The sequence below is a fragment of the Solenopsis invicta genome, chromosome 13 (genome assembly GCF_016802725.1).
Source record: "Solenopsis invicta isolate M01_SB chromosome 13, UNIL_Sinv_3.0, whole genome shotgun sequence".
Taxonomy (NCBI): Eukaryota; Metazoa; Arthropoda; class Insecta; order Hymenoptera; family Formicidae; genus Solenopsis; species Solenopsis invicta.
The window spans coordinates 7,285,104-7,311,382 of NC_052676.1; the positions used below are offsets into that span (position 1 = coordinate 7,285,104).

The 26,279-nt window shown below is 33.8% G+C and overlaps 1 protein-coding gene across 1 annotated transcript; it reads right to left on the bottom strand.

The window, feature by feature from the left end:
• Nucleotides 1-1,909: 1,909 nt before the first annotated feature.
• Nucleotides 1,910-25,416, bottom strand: LOC105199160 (protein 60A). The gene is made up of 6 exons (XM_011166124.3): nucleotides 23,561-25,416; nucleotides 19,381-19,567; nucleotides 15,574-15,728; nucleotides 8,622-8,810; nucleotides 7,396-7,469; nucleotides 1,910-7,207 (listed from the first exon to the last, which is right to left on the bottom strand). The coding sequence occupies exons 1-6, from the start codon at nucleotides 23,964-23,966 to the stop codon at nucleotides 6,947-6,949; spliced, it is 1,272 nt and encodes a 423-aa protein (XP_011164426.1). The 5' UTR covers nucleotides 23,967-25,416; the 3' UTR covers nucleotides 1,910-6,946.
• Nucleotides 25,417-26,279: the final 863 nt, after the last annotated feature.

Below are 26,279 nucleotides of genomic sequence, written 5' to 3' on the forward strand. Positions count from 1 at the left end.
GATTTAGCATTATACCAATGTAATAAATGTATGAAAAGTTATAAAGAATTCTAATAAAATATCAAAAGAATCTCTCTTTGTTCTATTTTTATATGACCCTTATATGACCCTTTATATGACCCTTACGGAAATGAACTATTGGAAAGCCAATAATCACTATTGACTTACAATAGTGATTATTCATTCTCTAATAGTGATTATGTAGCATCTAATGATTGGATTATTCGCCATAATCATTTCCTAATAGTTTTTGAATGAGTGATTATTGATTTCATAATGAGATTATTTGCAATAATAATTCCCCAATAGTTCTTTTATGGAATGATTATTGATTTCATAATCAGGTTATTTGGAATAATCACCACTTTTAATAGTTAATATATAAATGACTATTAGTCGACTATTCACAATAAACCCAATAAGAACTGGATTATTTTATACGTTTATTAAACGCAAGTATGGTATAAAACAGGTATAGGTATGTGCCAGATATGTATATAGTTAAAACGGTTTTTATACGTTAGTGCAATATACGTTTATAATAATCGTTCTTATTACGTGTATATAATAATGGAACGTATTTTATACGTTGAAAAATGGTTTATAAAATGCTAGAAATGTATTTACGTTTATAACACATATAAAAATACTATAAAATACTATCATATACTAATTAAACGTTTCTTAAATACGTTTATGATTTGTAAAAGTTGTCCCTTTAAATAACGTATCAAAAATAGAATTTAATATCCAGGTATGATATATTTTTTAAATATGTTAATAAAAGTTTAAGCGTAAATTATATTTATACGTTTTTATTGCAGCAATATTTAAACGAATAAATATATTTTATACACATTCGGTATAGCTAATTAAAGATTTATTGAAAACGTATATTATTTATGAAATAAATAACATTTATAAATCATTTCAGAAACACCGAATACGGTTAAAATCCAAGACATTCAATTATTAATAGTTATTTTACACGTAAAAACATGTTACGGTGCTCTCAAAAATCGAGTGATTTGCTTTGGTTTTGAGTATCAAACATAGACTTTGTACTATGTCTATGGTCTTAAAGCTTTTTCGCGACGCCAGTCTTCGCGCCTTCGCGGCTTCCACTAGGTGGCTATGCCGCGGAAGATTTTCTCGTGAGTTGAATGCGGCCACAGGCATTATATCTAGGCGCCACCGTGGCCGTTTTTTCAAATCGCACTTCACTGAAACTCTTGTGAACTAATTGTTGTAATCTCGAGATAAATTTCGCTTCGAGACGAATGATCCAATAGTTTTTATTAATAGCTTTACTAATAGTTACAATAGTCTATTTCCATAAGGAGAGTAATTGTGTTTTGCTATTTATAATCTAATTTATAGAATATGTGTAAATTATATACTCATTAAATTTTATTTTGAATAGTAAAACATATTTTGTATTTGTGTTAAAATCGACTTTTATTATAATTTTTGAATACTTCGTTGATCTTTTTAACATATCTAAGAACGTTAATTTACCAATGTGATTATGCTATTTGAATATTTTGTGAAATTTACATTTGACATTTCTTAGTGTTAAAATAATAAAATTAATAAATAAATAACATAAAAATAATGTAATTCTAAAATGTAAATTCTATGTAAGGTTAAGGAATAAAATGTATTATAAATGTTGATTTTATTGAAAAAATATGCTTTTACAATTGTTCTCCAAATTCTATTAGTATTATACCTTTTGTATTATTTTTTTTATATAATACTTATGTTACTTTCTAAGTCTAGATATTCATGTGTTATAATGAATTAACATAAAAATTCATGTGGAATATATAAACTGTGTTAAATTTAACTTGAAACTTTTTACTGTGTAGTTTGATTAAAAGGTAAGATATAAAAAATACGTATTTCATTTAATGTTTCCACATTTTTAAAATTTATTTGTCTTTATGCATAGAATATAATTAAAGTACAGAAACATAGGAAGTATATACAAGAGAATATATTTACAATGGTGATATACAAAACTTACAAATTACAGGAGTAATTATTCGTTTTTATACATGCTTACATGACTAATACGCGCTAACGAGTTTCTTTATTAATAACTTACGCCACTTACGTTTGAATACACCTACGCGCTCACAGCTTATATGCTATAAATACAAAACTATTTGGTAATTGTTCGTACTACCAAGAAAGTACTGATTTCTTTTTAGCAAAAATTAAATCAATTTACCTATAAAATCTTAATACAGAAACAGCTTTTTTGTACTATTTCTGTGTTAATTTGCGAAGTCTGACATCTGTCAAACTCATAATTATGATTGAATATCCATACACTGAAATATCTTATTGTTATAACGAAGTAGACTGCACTAGTACGTACTGGTCCACATTAAAACCGTTGTACATGTAAATGTAAAAGTAAAATGTAAATATCTCAAATATATACTTTATCAAGCAGTACAGAAAAGCATAATGAGAATTTCGCAGTTTAACCCTTTTGCATTTATATTAAACTGATATCTTCACGATTTATATACGACGGGTTTAATGTGCACCAACGTGTGCTGGTGCATCCAATTGAATTCCTTTGCTAACTGCGATCTCATCTCTTGCACGCTGCTCTCTTACAGGGTATTGCACACTTCAAAAAGAAGTGTTTCCTTTTTGAGTGTAGTCTAAAGACTTGTTTTTGAAGTCAAATTTTGGGAAAATAAATAAAGACATAAAAATATATTTCAGAAACATACAATATCAACATTTCATCGAAATATTTCAGCAATGTTGTAGATAAAGATTATAAAATTTTCAGGATTTTACATATATTACACTGGCATATATTAAAACACGTTTAAAATATAAACATGAAGTTACATGCATATCAGAGCATACTCAACGCGCTTTTTAATACATGTAAATATTGATATTATTTGTCTCTGAAATGTTACATTGCAACTTACAATGCTACAATGCTTCTGAAATGTTAATGGAAGCTGTATTCAATGCTATGTGGATAGTAATTTACATATCCCAGACAGCACATAAACATCCTTTTTTATTGAACATTCTTAGAATACTCTTCATTACAAAAACACTGAACGTATTAGTAAACAGTTATATGCAATATCTTACGTAACAGCTGCTGCAACTGGTATATAATTAATGAACGCATACGTGTTTATTTATACTTTAAGTAATTTCTTAAGTAATTTGTTCAAATATTTTAAAGTGATTTGCGTCAATGTAAGAGTTACAGATCACTGCGCACAATCGTGTTGTACCTGCAACATAAATTATGTCGATCCTAGACATTTGAAATAAACGATCCAATTTGTTTTTTATCTGAAAAACTGCTGCAAAACTGTTAATATTCCGTATAAAATTAAGAAGAGAAAATAATTTTTAAGAAATGACCTTTGAAAATTTGAAATACGAACTTTGCTTAAATTTTGCAATTTTGATAAAAAAAGATATTGCATGTATCGACTAATTTTGATAAAAAAATTTGTTGAATTATACATATGTATTTAAAGTACAAATAAATACATGCTCTAAATCCCAACATTATTTGCTTTTTATTATTTTAATTCCCAAAAATCGATCCAAAAAACATCTCCAGACTAGAATACTCTACTAATAATAATCATTAATAATAATTAATACTCAGACGTCATTGCCATGTGACGTCTACGTGAAAAAGCGAGCAAGGAAAAGAATCACAATATTTTCATTTTATGCCACATTAAAATAAGATTGATGACAGAGCTTTACAATAAAAATACTGTTGGAACTGTTATTTCTAACGATTTCACAATACAGACGTTTGATTATTGTATCTGTGACGAAGAAATTATGGAATAGCGAATATAACATCAATACAATATAGCTGAATACTTAGATTCAAACATATTTAAAAAAATTCGAGTTTTTAATGTTTTTATTACTTTCCAAATAACACAGTCTGGCTACATTCGCTGCAACAGCAAAAATATTGCTGACACAACGTTTTGCCAATCTTAATTACAGCTATTTGACAGTAAAGACTACCAAATAGCATTTACTATCAAATAGGACTTTTAATTTCAAAAGCACTATAACAGCTAATAAAAAGTTAAAAAGCAGCCACAACAATTTTAGTTCTTTAATAGCTGTACAATTGCTACAACGGCTAATAAAAAAAAATAAATAAAAGCTATAGCTATTTTTGCTGTATTAATAACTACACAGCTGCTGTGACAGTGGATGAAAAAGTGTGAATGCAGCCACTGTTATTTCAGCTGTATTAACAGCTATACAACCGCTGTGACAGCTAATAAAAAAGTCAAAATGTAACCATAGCTATTTCAGCTTTACAAGTCGCTGTAGCAGCTATCAAAAGAACCAAAACTAATCGCAGTCTGCAATTATAAACATTTTAATTTCTGTTTTTTTTCACCACACAGCACGAAACGATAATCAATTTATTGCGTTCCAGATTATCATGTCGTGATCAACATATTGTATTACATATGTATATACGCGCCATGCATCAGGGGAAGTTTATCATCATATCATACACGTGCACGTAAATCATTATAGCATATGTATAGAAATTAAAATATAACCAGAACAGCTGTAATCTGACTGTAATTTCTATGTCACAGCAAAAACATATCTGTTAGTTTTATATTAAATTTAGCACGTATCAGTTATGATCAAGTGGATTTATGTGTTAATTTATGCGACTTTAAAATTATTACTTATGGCTCTGTAGCGGTTCCTGTAATTCTTGACGATAGTATCGGTATCAGTATTATAGCGCAGTTTTTTTACCATATCTGAGCAATGACAACACAACAATACCAATACTGTCGTTAAGAGTTACAGAATCCCGCTGCTACGTGTAGTAATCAGTGTACTTATAAATTTGCGCTAATATATATACTTATATAATATGTACAATGAATTGTAATAATGCATTGTAATAATTTGCAATGATTAGTTTATCCTTAATTTTGATCTAAGTTTCGTGAGGCAAAGTTCTCAGGCTCAGGAATTTAATCTCAGTTGAAGCAAAACAACTTTTTAAATTCTCTTTTTAATATTTTTACGTAACTTTAAAATTAAAATTTAACTTTTATTATATATTAATTAAAACTTTAGTCTATGCTTATTAAGTCGTTTATTCAAACTGCCATTGTTGTGACATGGTATAATAACTTTTTTCACAGCAAAATTGTTGTGCAGTGAAATGGTAGCGATGTTTTCAAAGCCTAAAAATATTGACCCACTTTGGTGCTACAACTTTCTCAAAACGTCACAATAATGTTTGTGGTAGTAGCTGTGCTACACAAAAATGCTGTGGTTTGAGCTACGACAACGTTATGGTAAACGTTTTAAAGCTTTATTTATTACTGGACTGAATTCACGTTACTTATTTCGCGTGTTGTAATTAACTCTAGAATTTGTTTGACTGATTCCATCATTCTAAGTGCTAAAATCATTATAACTAATACTTTATATAAATGAAATAGAATTAAATATACAAGGTGGTTCATAAAGATCATAACAACGCTTGAATATAGATTTCTGAGATTATTTTGCAAAACTCCTAATATCAAAACATTAAAACTATAAAAATTTCTGAATTATGAGTTAAACATTTAACATTAACGAATCAGATCATCTAAAGTCCGCACACTCTCGTGTAGTATACAAAATGCTGATTCCTTTCCACTCGAAGTTGATTTCCTCCAATCAGATATATCGTATCTAAATATCCATATTGCAAAATTGTCAAATTGCAAGATTTTCTTCCAAATTTGAGTTTTGTTATCACGTGGGATTCATTTTTTTTTGAAAAAAATTTAGAGGTGAAAAATATAAACATTTATAGTCTTTTTTATCCAGATAGTCAAATGAGTTCAAGATACTGTCATGATGCTATCAGCCATTTATCGACATCTGTTGCTATCAGCAACAAATGTCGACAAACTATAATAGAGACAAGTTGCTTTCTAATTATGTGTGAAATGCTGCTCTCACGTAAATTATAAACTTGATGATAAGTTGACAGCGTCTTAATAGTATCGCTTCGTGATACTCAATGAATGTTCGAATGATAGCAAACATAATAGCAACTGTTTTCATCAATTTGCTGCCTGTATTTGACAGCATGTTGATAAAGTTTTTATGACAATATGACAGGAGCTTGGCACGATGTGGTATCCGTGATAAAAATATCTATAATGGTAATATTTGCAAGCATATGAATGCATTTCATGTTAACGTTATATCCCTGTTAAAAAAGATCTTATTTATTTGCATAAGAACCCATATAATTGTACGCTGAGGGTTAATAATAAATAAATTTTTGCAAACTATTCAAACAAAATTCATTTTTATATTAAGAGGATATTCGCTTTCGACTTACACAAACCACTTTTGTATCTTTTAGTAAATTGTTTTAAACACTTTTAAAAAATATTATAATAGTTCGAAAATGTTAGAGAGTATCCAAACTCTTACTCAAGAAACTCCAGTGGAAAGGCATCAATAATACCGTTTGTACAATACATAGTATAAAAATTTTCAATATCGATATAAAGAATATATATATACAGCCCAGGTAGCAAGCTGACGTTATTTATTATCATTTTGACATGTAAAAATGATAAAACTCCAATACATATAATATTTTTTCATGTTTCGTCAATACTTATTGATTTTTTAAAGAATATTTCCTTCAACATTACCTTCATCCCAGCTTCTCTGCTTCAGTTCTTCAAAAATTATAACTTTATAGTTTTGACAGATCCTAAATCTGAATAATAGAATTCAGAAAGCAGTGAGAAAATATTGTTTATTCAATTATTAAATTGTTGCCTGGCTCAGTTGGTCTCGGGACCAAAGAGTGCTGTTTTTCTTTTTTTCATTCCATCATCAGTTGAACGGGAAGAACAGTCTAATGACAGCCGCAACTCTTAACAACCATATTCTTGTATTTCTTCAAGATGACATTGCTCTCATCCAAGAAATACAAGACCGAAATGGCTGAAAGCTTAGTGGGCGCGCAGCACGGCTTGGGCACTTTTCCAGGACTCACTAAATGCACTAGAGTTTGGACTATCGCATGATTAGTCGCATTCATATGAGCGTTCAACGGAAAGTTGCACTCCCCGCTGCAGTAATACGCGTCATATCCATCCGGTGCGATAATCCAATCCTGTATAACAAAATAAATTATGAGATGCGACACACGGTATGAACTGAGACGCCTCTGGTCCCTCAAAGCATACGTAGTCGGATTCGTAGAAAACATACGATTCCTCTCGCCTGTGACACCGTAATCTGATACGACCGCCGCGCGTTATGAGGAACCACAGGCAAGCTTTAAGACGATTAATAACTCACCTGCCACTGCAAATCGCGAAAACTGACATATAATGTTTGAATCTTGCAAGTTCGTGAATACTGCGCTCCAGGATCTGCGGAAACATATCTTTTGTCATTGCACATATGTTGTCTTTTTTTCTTTTTTTTTGAATTTTGCCGATTCATGGCTGCGTTTGCTTTGACGCTCACTGTAGCATTATTTCATTCTTGTCGTTTATTGTCAAATATTAAAGAAGGGCAAATAACACTTACAAGTGTGTGAGCACTGTGAGCTTTAAAACGAACACAGCCATTGAGAGAAGAAACAGAAAAGAAAGAAAAAAAAGAAGAAATAAAGTTTTATATTTTATTTGACTAAAACACATATTCTCTCCTTTTCTCTTCTGTTTCTTTTATATTTAAATTAATTATAGGCGGTCTTTAAATGTTTTCTGAAAGATTTTATGAGTTTTGACATTAACTCAAGACCAAAAGTTTATATTCAAAACCACTCGAATTATTAAAAGATCCTTTTTGTGCTGATTTAACCCATAACAAATTTTCAAATTTACAAAAATCGATAGCCTATCTTTTCTTTGTAAAAAAGTACCCGCTTATCTAGGTTTATCTTTGAATAAATAAAAAAATAATGTGTGGCCCGAAAAGATGAATTTTCAGCGTCCTTGAAACTTGAATGCATAAAGTTTTATGAAAATAACTACAGTAGTTTTTAAAACGTTTGACAAAAAGAAAAAAAGTTCTTCCTTTAAGTTTAACATTTTTTTTATGAAGCCGTTTTGATATACGGTAATATGAAGTTTTCGTCCGTGAATTAATATGAGGAATCATATTCCTTAAAATCGTTCAGAATACTTAGGGATCATCTTGGATTAAAATATAGATATACAAGGTGTATTAGACTATATCAACCGTAAAGATAACGCATTGATCAACAAAAAAAAATGTTAAAGAATAAATGCGAGTTTACATACACACGAGCATATGTTTAAAGTATTTTTGAAAGACCAGTTTAATGACACCCTATTCCAATTAAAAATTTCAAGCTTTATACAGATTTACCATACTTCCAGTAATTTCCAGAAAACCAAAATGCCATTAGATAATTCAGAAAAGTTTCGATAATAAAAATATCTTTCCCAATTCTCGATAATCATTTATTCACGAGAAAAAAAATGATACGGATGGTTTAATACATCCTGCATATAATTTAAATTGAGATTGCGATATCATATGTGCGGACTTACCAGTGTAAGGATTATTTCGGTAATCGTAACTAAGGGCATCGCTCTTCTTCTTCCTCTTGGCGTCGCGTTTCTGTCGGACCTTGGACTCCCTTACGCCCGAACTCTTGAAATAGCCCACTATGAAGGGTTGCTTATCTGGATCACCCCGGAATCCTACAATGCCGATATCCTCCGGTCTCACTTCGTGCGCTACAATACGTCAATCAAGAATGAACGGTTAACGCTAACTAGTTCTCAACTGATAGCAGCAATAGTAGGAACATTTTTTCAAATCAAAGTATAATATAGAGACGCGATCAAATAAAACAATACGGACTAATAAAATAACAAAGTACGCAAGAGCCACATATAACATGGAGGAAGAAACAATAGAGAATGCAAAAGAAGAAAAATACGTCGAAATCCGCTAGAAATATCGATGCATCGTTACTCTTGACGCGCTAGAGACGTTCCGCGAAAATCGTGTTGCGAAAACAGGAGACTCCCGCTTACATATTTTGAATCTCTGTTCCGTAAGTAGAATGTATCGGGTATACGTGTTTATTAGAATGGTCTACGTCTCTCGGGATTATTAATAGTCAACCTTCATGAATATTGAACGCTCAAGAATCTCGGCGCAAAGTCAAGCCGGCTTATCTCAGACATTCACTTCCAACGCGCGTTTCAGTCGCCTCGTTTTTAATTACTCTGGAAAATTCCAGGACCGCGCTGAGAGAATTTGGAGATGTTCACGAAATTTTTATCCGTTCAAGCGATTTGAGTTTATCAAACAAACGCGCATACTCATCCGTTACTTTCGATTTCACGATCGAAATTTCGAATCCTTTAATTTCTTCATTGCAATTTTATTACATCAATTGTTAAAGAGTTTATCACACTCGCATTTATCCAAATTTTCTTCCCACAATTACAGTTACTGAAGAAGTGTTTAATTTGAACATATTAAAACGTTTTATTTGTTATCTCTTTTTTTTAAGCGCTTAAAAATGTTTCAGTTTTAAATTAAATTTAAAACACTACACTGAGAGAAAAGTGTTTAGTACTTCTGATTATAATTGCATGGTAAAAGAATTATAATTAGGAGCAACATTTTTATAGTAATTAACTGCCACAGTGTTAGTAATAATAACTTCTTGTTTATAGTTTTATCGGTTATGATAAAAATTTACTACAAATTGTAATAATTTTAAACATCAATATAATAAAATATCAAATGGATGATAAAAGCAAAATAAACATTTTTACATAGTACACGCAATTATAGTAAATATAACTATTTTTTAAATATATGCTTACTTACCTATAGCAATTTATTTGGTAATAATAACTAACAGCTTTAATTTTCATGGTTAAAATCATAATAAATATACAGTTTGCACTGAAAATGACTATAAATTACAGCTAAATTATGGTAATTGCGACCATCTTTTCTCTCAGTATAATATCCGTTTCCATCAATGTATATAACTTTGCAGAATAATTTTTTGATCTTGGTTTATAATTTATTCTTTATCTTGACTAGAGAGTTACTACGAATTTTCTAGTTATTTTTCTGTTATAAAAAATAAAACAGTGAAGAGAATAAGTTACCGAGATTAAAATAAATATGCATTTATGGAAATCGATATAAAACGTTTTTAATATAGCTTTAAATGTTTCAGATCCACTTACATCGATATTAATTTTAAACTTGATTAATTTATTTTCTATTTCTTCTGGTTCTAGGAATAAGAAAAGTCCATCTATAATATATTGGTGTAAACAAATTTTAGCTTAAAACGAAACACACTTAAAACTAAAATAATTATTATAGGAAAAAAACGAAAGCAAGAACACATTTAAATATCTTAAAATTTAATACTTTTGTCATGAGTGTATATCACTCGCGATCTTTTAATCTCTTTCGAAGAATGGAAACTTGAGAGAGGAAAGGATAGAGTTTCGCGATAAATCTCGATCGGGATCGCGAGTGAGATTGGGAATGCAAATCGGCGATCTCGAGGCTTAGGAGAGGCCTCGTCGCGGCGCGCGATCGTATGCAAATAATCCAGGCGCTCGCGCACGAAGTGTCCGTGCGCGGCAGCGTAAGCGCACACCGTGTGCGCGAGTCCGAGAAAGCTAGTAAATTGACCGGAATGCGCATTTGCCGTGATTGCGGCGGACACCTGCCGCCGCAGTTGTTGCACTTTGCGCTGCTCCTGAGGAATGCGCCAGGCTCGCGGCACAACCACTCGCGCACAGTGCACGCCTCTACGTGAGGCGACGTATTCAAGTTCTGTGTCAAGTAATTCTGTCATCCTCCCCATTCGTTCCGGCATCGGAGCTGGAGACGCGGACCAGGTGGCTGGTGCGACGATGGCAGGATGTATTACGCATATTTTAAAATAATGAAAAAAATAATAAAAAAATTTTATGTTACAATTGAAAACTAATACAAAAATTTTGGCGGCGATTTTCTATCTGGGTAAAAAATTATTTCAATAAAAAGTAGAAATCTGCTCTAATAGAAATAACGATAAAAATATGATTTTTTAAATATTTATTAAGCACTTTAATTAAATTAATTTTAATCTCGATTTAATTTACTCTTTATTTTTTCTAATTTTAGAAAAAATGGACATAGATCTTCAAAGTGATTTATGTAAAATTTTTATTACAATGCAGAGATAGTTGTTTCATAAATAAATAAAATTTATTTTTTAATTTATTTACAGAACAACTATTGTAAGCTTAGAATCGCAATAAAATTTTACACGATTCATCTTGAATACTTAAAGTACTTGTACAAACAATTAAGATTTGTGTCAATGTTTTTAAGTAATCATATTTTTAATAACAAGTAAAGTAAATAAATTAGAAAGTGTGTTATTAAATATAAATGTTATGTTTTTCACACAACTTTTATATGGTTTGTTTAAAGTATATTAACACATTTCCAGTTTCAATATTATTTATTTTGTAGGGATTATATGGGTGATACATCCTTAAATCTACGCTTATATACCTTCATACACACGTATAACCGCATAAGGGAACGTAATTATGGTTTTCGAAAGCGGACACGCGATCTGCCGCCGATCTGTTCGCAGCTGTAAATTAAAAGCGATTACATTCAGTGAACGTCGTCGGGATCACTCGCGATCTCCTTTCGTAATATGAATTCAGTGAGATAGCAGACTTGAGCAGAATACCAGTACAACACAAAATATTACATCATATTCCAGCAATGTTGCAGCAACGTTTGCAATATTCTACAATATTTCTATATATTGTTGCAATATTTAATGCTCTCTTTATGGGATAAAACAGAAGAGAAAAAGAAGAAAAGATGAGAAGACTCGGGTTCGATTTCATTGTTGCGATAGTAAACTACAGAACTAGAACTATAAAACTGTATGGATGTAAAGGAGTAACAAAATTTTTCAATGATAGAGACTTTTTTGACTTGTCTGAATGTGGAGTGTCTCATCCAAGTGGAAGGGGGAGGATAATTGTATTTCATTAATACAAATATTTTATCTTTTGCTGTACGTGTTGTAGCTTGTAACACTAATTAATCAAATTAATTTTTTTTGGTCAAATCACTCAAAATTTCTTGAAATTTGACAAAAATTGAATTTTTTAAAAATAACACCCCGAATTCTGAGTGTGGAATTCCACCCCTTGAGTGTGGAAAGCTCATTCATACCCTCCATTAAAGAAGTATCCGTCCATATTCGTTTAGCTTCGCACATGTTCTTCGCGCAAAATGAATTAGACACGAAAACTGAAGAGAGATTTATTATTTGATACTTGCAAAACTGCGATGAGATGAACATCACTTTTAATTAGTACTACAAATGTGTCGAAAATAAACTTTTAAGCTCACAATTTTGCCGAAATAATCAAGTACAATATTATATTGTTGATGTCTCATCTCTTAAAACGCAGCTCTCAATTATATTTTTGTTTCCATGTATTATATGTCATATCATTCACACTTCAATAAAGAACTACCTCCGAAGTGCTGGCTCTTTTATTCGTGTGCTTGAAGAAACTGATGTGATTAAAGAATGTATAATTATTGTCGATTTATATATTTAAGAATAGTTTATATTTAGATACATGGGCGGGGTATCCTTGGAGTTTCTCACAGAAGAAACAAGCGGCGAGAGAAAAAAGAGAAAGACAGATAGATTGATAGATAGATAGAAAGAGAGGAGAGAGAGAGAGAGAGAGAGAGAAAGAGAGAGAGAGGCAAGAATCAGGCGTAAAGATTCGTGAGAGGCATGTGACTCTCTGATCTTGCGTTTTATATTGAACGATCAAAGGTAAACCGGTTGCGCGTTCTGAAGAGCGAGACAGAGGAAAGAAGAGAGAAGTCAGATGAGAGAGAAAGAAAGCAAGTAATGAAATAATCTAGGCGCGGCGAACAACAAACCACACATGTACTATATATGTATAGACATGCTTGAACGCACACATTATTTGTACGTTTGAAATGACATTTATATTGATATTTTTATTGATATTCAATTACTCATCACAACATTGTATTATAATTATTATACAGAATGTGCCTTTAAAAACAGATCGTATTAATATGCTTTAACCGAGATGAAGATGTTTTAATAATTTGAATAATTTAAAAACAAAAAAGCCCCTTTTCAAAAATAAAGATTTGTCTTATTTCCACATTCAAATACTTTCACATTACATCTAAGCAATCACTGTCTTATGACTTCCCAGGTAGAACGCAGAAATCGTAATAATATCAAAAGTCACTCATTTGTTATTCTATGACATCATAATGATGTCACAAGAGTAAGATTTATTGACTTATAAGCGACAAATAAAGTTATAATGACGTCATTATGATGTTCTTATGACTCTGTATTCTACCTGGGTTGCTCGATTATAATCCTCGATATGACAGCTATGTTTGTATTACCAAATCAATCAAGAATTCCGATCTTGATAATCTAGCAACCAGAAGAATTCTACTATTGATCATTCCGTTTAGAAATTCAATGATAAAATCTAATCTTATATTCTTCGTATTTCTTTTTCTTCCCGGCAAAAAAATTTGTAAATACATATATAATTAAATAAAAATATATAATTTATATTTATGTCCATATAGGTTTGCTTTCTTTTGTGATAATTTCTTTTTATTAGATAAAAAAATAATGAAAATTAAAAAATAATTAGAAAAATAATTTATGTATTGTTTTCCTTTACAAAAAGTAAAATTATGATACAATATTTTCATACATAAATACATATAATTTTATACAACTTTATACATTGTTATATATGATTATATTATAATCAATATTTTCTCATTTTCTCAAACTTAATTTTTATGAAAAAAACAATGTAAGAATTATTTTTCTAATTACTTCCTGTATATACAAAGAGAAAGAAAACATATGGACATATTTTATATGTAATTATATATACATATATATTTACATTTCATTAAAATAAAAGAACTCTTGTTTGGTCTTCACCACTCTTTCTGTCTTTCTCTTTCTTGTCCTACTCAAGAGTGTTATCTTCTTGAATATAACGTAAGCACATCTCGCATTCATAAGTATATTTCAGCGTGGGAAGACAAGGCGACGCCATCGCAGATGATGTAGCCCGAATGATAATAAGATATGACAGTTAATCATGAACAAAATTAAGGGAACGAAAAAATATAATTTAAAAGCAATAGATTTTTTGCGTTTTTTCAATATAATGGTAATTGCATGAATTTGTAAAAAAAAAGACATAAAAAAATGTTAAGAAAAATCTCGTAAAAGTTAGATACTAAACTTAAAACGCGACAAAATCAACGTGCAGGTAAAATTTCTAAGAAACCTTCAAGTTGTTATTTTGAAATTTGTATCTAATAATTTTGACGTCTCATTTCTAAACCTTGTAAACTTGTAATATTGATTTCAATGTATAAAGTCTTTGACTAATGACTTCAATTAGTAAAAAATTTAATTTTACAATATATTAAGGAAATACCTTGATCTTCGATTCCACGAAATGTAATTTTTCGTTAGTTTAAATTGCGTTAAGATGTTGAGCCATCTATCTCTCTATAAATCACAAACACAGAAAAAGTAGGAAGAGATTCGAGATTCGAGAACTGTTAACTTGCTACTAATCTTTCGTGTCACGCACACACGCTTTAACACAAAGGTATGGCGGTGAGAGCGCTGAACAGGTGTAGCACATTGAAGAAACAAATACACGTAACACCCAGGCAGTCAATGGAACCAAAGATACGCTCCTCTAATCAAAATAAAGTATTGGAAATCTACTAATTTTTAAAAAATATTATGTGGCTCTTTCGCAAGCCAAATTGATCGATTCTATAAATAAAAGGTAGAGAAAATCGATAAAAATTTAAATTTAATTACACGTTCCAATATTAAAATTAAGAAATTTAAAGCGGATTTCATCAGATTTGGCTTCTCGTATATAGTCGATGGAGAATCGCAATTGTTTCAATTATTATCTCTTTCGTTGCCTCAGAAGATAGAATAGACGTAGAAGCGCTTTCGGATAACCAAGAATTAAAGTTTTAGTTCCCTCATACTTTGCCCGCGACCCGATTTCGATAAACATCGAATGTGTTTATTATCAAACTGGAAGCCGCTCTATATTTAGCATGCTATTCCTAAGAAGTCGGGCCGAGAAGTTTGGATGAATATGAGAGATTGCGATTTAACTCGCAAATGTTTAAAGTTCTTGCTTTGATCGTTCTGTCTTTTCTTCTTTTTATGACAATGTTTTCTTTTTACATTTCAATAATGTTTCAGAAGCTACGATGCTCATTTTTGTGCAGGACTAACACGATTCAAAGTAAAACTCTATTCAAACATTGAATGAATAAGTAGCAGCTGTTCTTTTTGCTGCTGTGTCCTTAGAGACGAAAACAATGGAAGAAAAGTAGAAAAGATAAAGCGCTTACCTGAACGATCAGCAGGATGCACAGAGAGATACAGCCCTCGATTTCCGTCCGGGTTGTTCACCCAGTGATCAAGAGCCTTGCTGATGTTCAATGTCAGCCAGCCTTCTTTGCTGCTCGTAACATTTATGGCATCAACGTACTGTAATTCCCGAGTCCTGAAATTGAAATGAGAGAGAGAGAGAGAGAAAGAAAGAGTTGTAACTCTGCAATTACATTTCCAGATGCGACAAACAATATAGAAATAAGTACGAATTTATCGATCATTGTCATTAATTTTCTAATTCGTGGTTCACTTGAATTCATGCCTTTCGAATGTTATTTTAAGACGTGATCGCAAAAAATATTTAACCTTCAATTAAAAAATTACGATAATTAGTAGCTTCTTTTGAAAATTAGCTTGATTGAAATTTCCTTTCTTTAAATCATTCGAAGAGGCAATTCGACGAAGATTGATTTCGTCACAAAAATGGAAATAAATGGCTCGAAAAAACTGTTTCTTCAAACGCAGATATCCATATGTAACAGAAATTCCTTAAATTGAAAATACGTTTGAAAATAAATTTGTCTAAAATATGTCCTAGAACATCTTTTAAGCAACATAGGTGGGAGAAAATTTAAGGCTATAATAAGAAAATCAAGCATAATAAATATAAATACTTTGTTTTCTAATTATAAATATTTCAATGCATACTTTAAACATTGATAATTAAAAACAAAGTTCCCATTGCAAGTTTTGTTATTTTATTCTCTTATTTTATCATCTAGAATCACTTTCTAAATTTTCTTCCATCTATTGCTGAACACTCAGAAAAAGTAATAAAAAAAATTAAAAAATAATAAAAATAATTTTAGTATTATATATTTTATATAAAATAATAACCGAGAAAATGAAACAAAATTGCCTACATTAAATTATATATAAATATCATAGTTAAATATAAATTTATATAAATAGTTATATGTATATAAATCTTTGTAGAATCTGATTGCAATATTTTTCTCGCAACAAAACCAAATAAAATCAATAAAAAAACAATTAACATTTTTATTTGTTTTACTTGGTTTTTTACAAGAAATAAAATTGCAATTAAATTCTACAAAATTTTTATAATATACATATATAAATATATATAATTATATACTATATATTAATATGTTGTATAATTATATATATTTATACATATTATAAAATTTCTTTAACATATTTGTTTAAGAAATGCATATTTTGTTCTCGATTATACTATAAAATCGTCACATACACGAGCACGCATTATACACATGACGGTGCAACAACAGGTATTCTTGTTTAGTATGAAATAATAGATTGTGCACGCAAACACGGAAAGCTAGTGCTGTACGCTCAACAACACCGATCGTCACGCACGACGTGTTGTATGACATGAATGCTTTGTCGTGATTCTTCGTATTGTAATTTCTAATTAATCGCGAAGCCGCGCGTGCCGCGTATCAATAGAAGCCTCGACGGAGGAAACACGCCGATCATTGTTCATTAAGAAAATGATCTTTGCAGCATCTGACTCTTATCGTTTTTCCGCAAACCGATTATCGTAATTGAACGGGCTGTGAGATTCCTGTGTTCCTCCGAAGGGAGCGAGCGTCGATGGTTTCCTGCCCGATGAAACCGAGATCAAACGAAATCGATTTGCTAATTTGGCGAACACAAAATTCGATTAAATTAGCTACACAACGTATTGGGTTGGAACAAAAGTTTGTAGTGTTTGAATATTTCTTAGATTAGTCAGATGTTTAGATGTTTGCATAAAATTTTTGTGCCAGCCTAATATTTTAGTGGATAAAATAATCAAAATTTTGACTAATAAAAAAAAAGTTATCCATTTGCATCTTAGAAAAATGTATATATTAATATTTGTTTTTTTAAGTTTTTACTGGAAATTTGAATATACAAATAATTATTAAATATAAATGTTTATTAAAAAAACAATTACTATAAATGAGAACAGAAGGATTCTATTTCTAAATCAAAAGTACTTTAAAAATGTTTAGAATTCTCGAAACTGCTTTAATTTCATGCGCTCAATCCTATCGTTTCAACCGCAAATGCAACTTTTCTCACTTCAAGAATACTTGTCAACGTTTACTATTGGAATTCCGTATTCATATTCATAACGATGTACCGCGAAGAGGTTTTATTACGAAAGCAACGAGTCGCCAGCTTGTCTCGCGACGAAGAAGAGGCAGGGGGAGAGAAAGAAGGAGGTGGAGGATGCGTCATGCATAGTTTGACTTTGATGGAAAGAGTCGAAAGAACCGGCAAGAAGGGTGAGAAGAGAGACGCAGAGACTAAGCGCAACTGCGTAGGCAGCAGAGACGAAGAAACACGCGAGGAGAGCCTGTTAGCCCGTCTCCATGGCTAATTTACCTCAATTTACGGAATAGCGTTTCCTGTCGGGGCCTGTATATCGGTCAGGCTCAGGTCGCCAGTGCCAAAAGTCTCGGGAGGGGGAGGATGGGGGAGAGGGGGAGAAGAAACACGCAGGGACGATGCGAAACGCGCAGTCGGCTGTCATTCCTCAATCGCCCGGTAGTAAATCAGAAGGCTAAAGAGCACCCATACTAGGTGGCCGAACTTGCAAAAGATCTAAACTTCGGATAACTGAAATGACTGAACCTCTTCGTATCTGATGTGTTAGAAGTCCAGTGTGTGCCTGAGGCTGATTACACTAAGCTTCCTCAGAAGCGGATGTCTCTCTTTAAATCTTCGAAGCGAAATTTCAGAGAAGGATTAGTTTGTAGTCTTACAAATTTATCGTTTAATCATTTTTGAGCCCAACGCTGTCCGAAAAAGCAGTTGACTGGAATCTAAGAAATTTTCGGTCACGGATTATTCACTCTTCAGGCATTCGAACTTGAGAGACAATTAGGGGCCCGAATGATTCGAGTATTGAGGAATGCCGGATGAAGCAACGATCTGTAAAAACGGGAAATTCTTTTCGAATTAACAGAATGGGCGTTTAAAAGTGTACTTAAAAGCACAGTTACGACAGCCATTAGCGGCGACGGTGCGTCTCGTGACTCACGGTTTGTAGGACGAAGCGGCACGTTCATTAGATAGAGCGTCTCTAGACAGACCGTCGCCATTTACCGCCGGCGTGGAAGAGGTTTGCCCTCGGATTAACTCACCACGCTTTCCTTTTTACGATTCAGTTCCCACCGGGAGCGAGATGGTCCTTGCCGGTGGCTCTGTGACTAACGGTTATATCTGTATCGCAATATATTTTGGATTATTCGTTTATCCGCTCCGCATATTATTCGTGCACCATTGTTTTCAAAAACCGACGGATTGATAAATCTTGCAACACAACAATGAAAAGGAGCTAAATGTTTCTTGTTCTCTCAACAAGGATATACGAACGAGAAAGATGGAATAGTCGAAGGTATACGAAAGAGAGCGTTTGGCAGAATATTCGGTTTTTCTCCCTATGTTCCAGGTAGAACAAATGCCTGAGACTCTTTCGGCGAAGGATTAAGGATCTCCTAATTAGGGGTACGATGACGATGTCAAAAACCGCGAAGGATGCCCGAAGAAACATGAAATTGGTCTAATCTAGGCGTCCTTGGCACAAAAACAGGCGAAGAACGAGTACCGTCTTTCGTTTCGACCTTATTATCGCAACGCAAAGGTGTTCTATAATTCTCACTCTCTATATTTTCCAGATTTTTGCGTTATCTAACAATTCTTAAATTCGTCTAAATACACCAACGCGTGTTTACTTACAAGTATAGAAACAGGTTATTCTAAAATAGAAAATAAATCACTATCCTTACCCATTCTCAATATTCAATACTCTGTATGCCGTGATCGTATGGGAGCCATGGTTTTTCCGATTCTTCACGTGTGTGCTGTGATACAGTCTAAGCTCAGCGCCGATCATATATTCTTCAGGTGGTATGTCAGACACGTCGAACCAGAGTCTCTTCCCACGTTCGTGTCTCACCCCGGGGACGTGATGATCTATTTTAAATTACAAGTTTGCGATCAGTTCGAGCATCATTCTGAGTGGCCGTTCATAATAATAATGCAGCAAAAACTATATATCCCATGTAACCATGTTCGATTTTAGGATTTTAAGTTTCATTAAACGTAAGTATTCTAAAATCTTTTGGACTATTATACTGAAATAGGTATGATCATACTATTGTTTGCTTAAGATAACTAGATAGAGATAACGATCCAAAAAAGATTCAATGCAGGGCAAATGCAAAGTCTCAAGAGAGGTATATTTAGCATGTTTAACAATTTTTTATACATGCATCTTGAAAAATTGTTTGTTCTGACAGGAGAATTCTACTTAATACAGTTTATTTCTAAAATAATTGTATGAATGGTCAACTTAGATTATCGGCGTAAGTTTTAAAACCTATGACTCAGAGTTCGAACCATTCTATGAGATCTACGACGGCAGGCCAATTAGTCCTTTTCTTCAACGAAAAGATAACGTGTTCCGTTATCGCAAAACGAAATTTCTCTCAAGAACCCGAGTCGATAATGGGACCCTTGGTGAACCCACTTGAATTCTCCAAGGAGGCCTTTAGAAATGAACCGTGGACAATTCGCAGCGTGAAATCGAGCTCTTTCTTACCGTCAAAGTGATCGCCGCCTTGCGAGCGAAAGAAGGGCGGTAGGGGAGACGTACCCTTCCTTCGCAGTAGACTCAGGGGGGCTCTAAGTAATGCCTAATGCCTCCACTGAAGTGGGCGGCTTTAGATCTGAGCAAGGACGCGAGGTGAGGGGTGGTGGGGAGGGGAGACATAAAAATTTGTTTTGTTTTTTCGTTCCGACGGTCGCATTCCAACGGTACCAGATTGCCGGGCCTCCTCGGCTCTCGGGGTGGTCCCAAATAGCTTTTGGGACCGTCCGTGGAGCGTTCTGTGGCGAGCCGCGTTTTTGTTTTTTACGCCGCCGCCGCCGCGCTGTACCTTCCCATCGCCTCCCTCTTCGCGTCTTCTTTACACGTATGTATGCGTGCGTTGGTACACGCACGACGAGAAAAGGGTAGGATAAGTCTTACCGTGCATTTTCTGAATTCTTGAGATACAGCAAAATTACGATTACATTTTAAATACGGTTCTTAGTAAAAAGGAAAAAGAAAAAATATGTAATCTTTTATAAGAATGTGCCATCATGTATCCAGCAATCAGACGCGACATGATGTCAATTAAGACTCAATATCTTAACAGAGAAATAGAGAGAGAGAGATAGAGAGAGAGGAGGAGGAGGAGTGTGAGAAGAATTGATACACATTCACATATTACGAATGAATGGAAAGACGGAGCGGAAAGTTCAGATGGGCATCGACATCATGCAAAAGAAATCGCCCCGGTCACATGGATCCGTTACATTCAGTTCCGCCGCGGATCCATCCATCTCCACGATCCAGCATCCTAATCTTCATAATTCGTAGCCGCGCGTCTCCCTTCGGGCAACCGGCCGTCCCGCTGTCCGCGTGAAGAAGGAGCAGAGAGGAAAAAAAGGCAAAAGGACGGAGGGGGACGAGCCCGGGCCCCCAAGTTGAGACATTTTAACCTGCCCGTGGCTTCGCGCGCGAGGAAAGAGAGATGCTTATTGACTCGTCTTTCCCAGGGGGGTATCCCATGAAACATGGCGATAGGAGGACATCGGGGAGAGAGGAAGAGAAAGAGAAAGAATGAAAGAGAGCACACTTTGTATATAAGATGTATAGCCTAAGCCAGGTCCATGCGAGTATATAACCCGTAGCGATTGAAACACACAGAATCAACCCTTCTGTTCTTGTTTGTCTGATCTCAATCCTACGTTTCCGTCCTGTTTCTACGTTTCTTCAATCCTTGTCTTCGTTTTGCACTCTCATTGTCACACACCTATAGCGGATGTCACTTGTAGTTATAACTATCAATTTATATGCACGCCGCATTTCGCGTCGAACAGCCTAGAACATTCCTCACCGTTCCCTCGACGCGAGGACAGCAAAATAGAAAACCGAACACGCAGAGAAAACGAGAAATAGAGAGGGGAAAGAAGAAGGCAGTAACGGGTTTCCGATGAGCAAAGAAGAAAGAAGGAAGAATGGGGATTCTTAGATTTTTCATCGAATTTAGCGAATTTTTTAATTCAAATTACAGATTCCTCGATACGACGATGACACGGTAGTATTGAACTCATATCTTGCGATTTTCGAGAATTCGTTACGTATGCTTCACATTCCATCTCGTGATTTCACACCTTAGGAACGTGCTCAAGAAGGAAAAGTATTTCTGTGCTTTAGTTTTTCTTGTCAAAAGACTGCCGCTAGAAAATTTCTTAAGACTACTTGGCACGAGGAATTCGGAGATCGCAAAGAGAGATGCGCTGTGTTTTAGCGTTTGGAAAACTAACGGAGCGTTGAAAAGACCTCTTGCGGAAGATAAATCGCTAAATCAACCGAACGTCCGTCGCAGATGCAATCATATTTATTTTTCTAAAAAAAAGGAAGATAATTCAAGAGCTTTCCTTTTTTTATACTTTCACATTGAATTTGCACAACTTTTCATGAATATTCATATTAGATGCAATAACACTTTTCCCGAAACAGTATTCACATACTACACAAGCATTGAATAAATTACTTTATACTTTACATCTTGATCTAAATAGAGATTAAAAGAAGATATTTATTTAAATTAAATATGTATCCTATAAAAGATTTCTTAATCAATGCTTCGATTTTTCGATTAATTTAGCGCTGATTTTATTTCGATCTGATTTGATCTTTTTTCCAATATCTTGCAATATCTTGGTAAATTTTGGAGTGCACTTAAACTTCAAAGTAAAATGCGGAAAAGATAAAATTTAATTTAAAATTAAACAATGTCATTATAAATTTTAGCGTCTTGAAATAATGTTATTCTCTGCTTACATGAAGTATTAATTTAATTCACATAAAAGCCGCGACTATATAATTATATAATATAAATATATAAAAACAAGATAAGATATATTAGATAATTATATAATAAAATAACATAAATATATAAACTAATGATTTAGATAAGGTTCTGAGGAGTCAAGTAAAAGAATTATTAAAAATGCTGATAAGAGCCAGGATAGTCGCGAGTAATTACACATATAATTTTATTAATTTAAATAACGTTGTCATTTAAATTAATAAAGCAAAAATTTATAAAGAAAAACTTTCTATAAGATTTAAATAATTTTTGAACACATTATTTTCGCCAAACGTAAACACAGCACATAGATCTAGGATGCTTGTGCAACTTTGAGAAATTATAACTTTGGTTCCAATTCAATATTTTTCAACAATTTTTTTTAAATAACAGTTTAGAGTCTCAGAAATGTAACAGTATAAACGACATTACCGAAAAATGATCTATTTGTAAAGTTAATTAGGAAAAACCATTAAGTGATCTGTAAAAAATCTATTTTTTAAATTAAATTATGTGTTTACATCAAAGAAAGTTTTAAGGAGGGAACGTGTTTAGAGTGATACTTTTAAAAACAAATTATGACATTGCCATTTCCTTTAAAAAGTATTATTATTTAACAAGGAGAATATGACAAAAAGTTTATTTCTGTGCTATTTGAATTCTAATTAAGTTCTGAAGCTGCTCAACGTTCCTAACAGCACAGATCTCCAAGGACGCTCGTAGGACATTCAAAGAACGTCCCTGGGACGTCCCCTGGATGAAGTGTGCTATTAGAGGTCGTGATCGTGGAGACTTTTCCCTTCTAACTCGATCGAGTTGGAGGGGACCTTTTATCATTCTTTTTACATAACAAGTGTGAAATTTTGTACAAGATCTTTCAGACCCATTGATGCGTTTAAGTTAAGAAACAAAGGGTTAAGAAACAATTGACATTCAAGCTACGAAAAAGAATGCCTTTAAATTGATCGATGACTCTATCAGTTTCGTTCTGCGTTACTTTCAGTATATAAATATTGAATTTTATGTGATTTTTTTTCAAACTCACTGTGGGCAGCAAAAGTCATGATGACATCGCTTTGATCAATCGCTCTCAGATCTTGACCACTAAGATCGAATTCTCCGGCTTTGTGACGATGCATCACGGGCTTCTCATCCTCGTCCTCGCCCTCGCCGAGGGCGTTCTTGTAGATATCCAGCAGGAACTTGGGCGCCGATCTTTTAACTTGAGGGGGCCTGTTGATAGTGTTCCGCGGACGATCCGGCAGTCCCAGTAAATTCAGGATCTCGTGTTCCACCTCGCGTTTCTCACGCTGGCTGACTACACGGTGGACCACCGTCTGATCGAAGCCGTTGTCTACGTATAAACCGCTCATCCTCTCGGCGCTACTGATGATGAAATCGCCGAGGATCGCTACAAGGATCAATAGGCTGAAGAGGGGTTGAGCCATCATGATAATGTCGAAGAGGGGACCGGTATCTTTTAATCGCAACGTCCTTTTCTTCTCTATTTCCCTTTTCGATACCCCGCCCTTCTTCCTGTCGGCTTCTCTTTTCCTCTCTCCCCTTTAACTCAGCAAGATACTTCGACTCGTGCCGTAATCACTGAACAGACTTCTCTTCCTCGTCTCGCAAATTTTTTCTTCTTTTCTTCTCCTCGCTTTCTTCTACTCATTTACCTGCAAAAGAAGGGAGGCTCTTCACCTTTCTCCTCTGCCGCATTCGATTCTTCAACGCCACAGACGCGCGTGTATCTTCGTTATTACTTGAGCGACAGCTCGAAAGTTCTGGAACTATTCAGGTGTCATCGATTCGAGGGTCACTTTCAAGTCGATTGAAAGTATCCAAGTTTAATAGCTGGACATTCAGAAGTTTCTTGCAGTCTAAGCGTTTGAAAATCTAAGGACTTGATGAGCCCATCGCAAAGCGACGGTCGAGATTCTTGAATAACGGTGAACCTGATCGATGCGGATCCTGGTGAACGGTGATCTGGATCAACGATGCTCCCGGCACGGCAATTGCGCGCGTTGCAGTTTCGTCGTCACGAATGGACATCGCGTGCGTGCGCGAGCGCACATACGCACACACATATAACTACGGACAGCGCTCTTCGTCCTCGAGTGTCCTTAACTTGGTGACCTCGTGCTGTGACTTGCTCCGCTGTTTCGCCTGCAGGTACCATGAAAATCTTGGTGGCAACGATCGTCGTACCTCTCGGCGCGTGCCAAAGATTCTATATCGCTACGATTGTGCCGGGATTCAACGACTTCGATGAGGGAAGTGGAAAATTTGCCGTGCATCGCGTTCTCTCTGTTAATACGCCGCGCGTTTCTGTCGATCACACTCTTACGGTACCGTCACTTTTTTTTCAAAAACAGCTCGAGTTTACGTCGCAAATCAATTCCACCAAGTTCAGTTTTAAGTATAACTATTAAGTATAACTCTAATCATCATACTTTAACGTATTTATGACGATTTTTTTTCTCTTCACTCGCGACACAAGACACAGTGTCAAATGCTACAACTACTCCAACTCTTTATTTAAAAAATCAATTGTTAATCTGTAATAAAAAATAAAATGAGGAAAGTTTTTCAGACTATTTCGATCAAACACTTTTTCGAAAACTTTGTCACTACTCATCACTTTAAAATATTCTCCATCGCCGGAGCACGATGCTCGCAGAACTGATAAACGTCAGGATTGACTGCCAATTGTTGACGCGATGAGGAATCGCGCTTGTCAGGATCGGAGACTCCAAGATCGCGATCCGGATGATCTTGCTAGATGTAATTGAGCGTCTGTCAACGCTGCTGTACAGCTGGGGAACCAGCGCGAACGTCTGTCGTCGGTGGCCGTAAGTGACCATGGGTCACCGCGGGTGACTCCTGGCGACTCTCGCGATGCCAGTGCCAGTCTGTTTGTCTGGCCCATACCAGTCGTCGTCCCGAGTCGTCTCTCTAGCGAGCTCACCGCCTCCCAGGCCCGTAACGAGCTCGATCCCACTCCCCGCGTCTCAATATCCAACGTCGACTCTTTCTCTCTTTTCATCTGACATCGATTTCTTCCTCTTCATTTGCAGTACGTAAATATGTATAATTTTGTTGTTGTCTTAGTGATCTCTCTGTGACAATTCCGCAAAAACGGAATCGCAAGATTGAACGAAAGTTATTTACCAATCTTTATAATTTTTAAATATTAATCTGAGAATATTAAGAAAAATATAATAGTAACAAATGACAATAACTATGCAAAGAAATAACGTTAAATTAATAAAAATGAGCAAGAGAAGATATACATACAAATAAATAATGTTTTTAGGATATTTTATAAAAGAAAAACTTATGTGTGCTGTAAGAATCAAAGAGATTCTTTATAATTTTTCTTTTCCTTCTCTTTTCTTTTTAATATAATTTGTCTTTATTTGAAAATCAAATTTATTTTCTAATACATTAATTAATTATCATAATATTAAATTAATTAAGTTAAAACGTAAAATATTGAATTAAATACAATATTACAATTTTATAATATTTATTTACCATACTCTATTATGTACAGTATAAAAAATAGTTTAATACATATCTTTGTATGTGTATATATATATATTTACATATTGTGTAATATCATAATTATGTAAAATATATATACAAATTAATTTCCATAGCGTAGTAGAGTTTTTAATTTGTTATTTGTACGTTCCTGGATCATAGAGGTAGGACCGCCCCTGACGAACGAGTAGGCGGTTAGTATTGGCAACCAGGACTGG

What these genes read in the sequence shown, in the direction of transcription:
- LOC105199160 (XM_011166124.3), bottom strand. Translation starts at nt 23,966, where the DNA reads ATGATGGCTCAACCCCTCTTCAGCCTATTGATCCTTGTAGCGATCCTC. An exon ending in CATGACTTTTGCTGCCCACA is followed by an intron (nt 19,568 to 23,560) that starts GTGAGTTTGAAA and finishes AATTTAAAATAG; the next exon opens with ATCATCACGTCCCCGGGGTG. An exon ending in GCATCCTGCTGATCGTTCAG is followed by an intron (nt 8,811 to 15,573) that starts GTAAGCGCTTTA and finishes GACGTATTGTAG; the next exon opens with CGCACGAAGTGAGACCGGAG.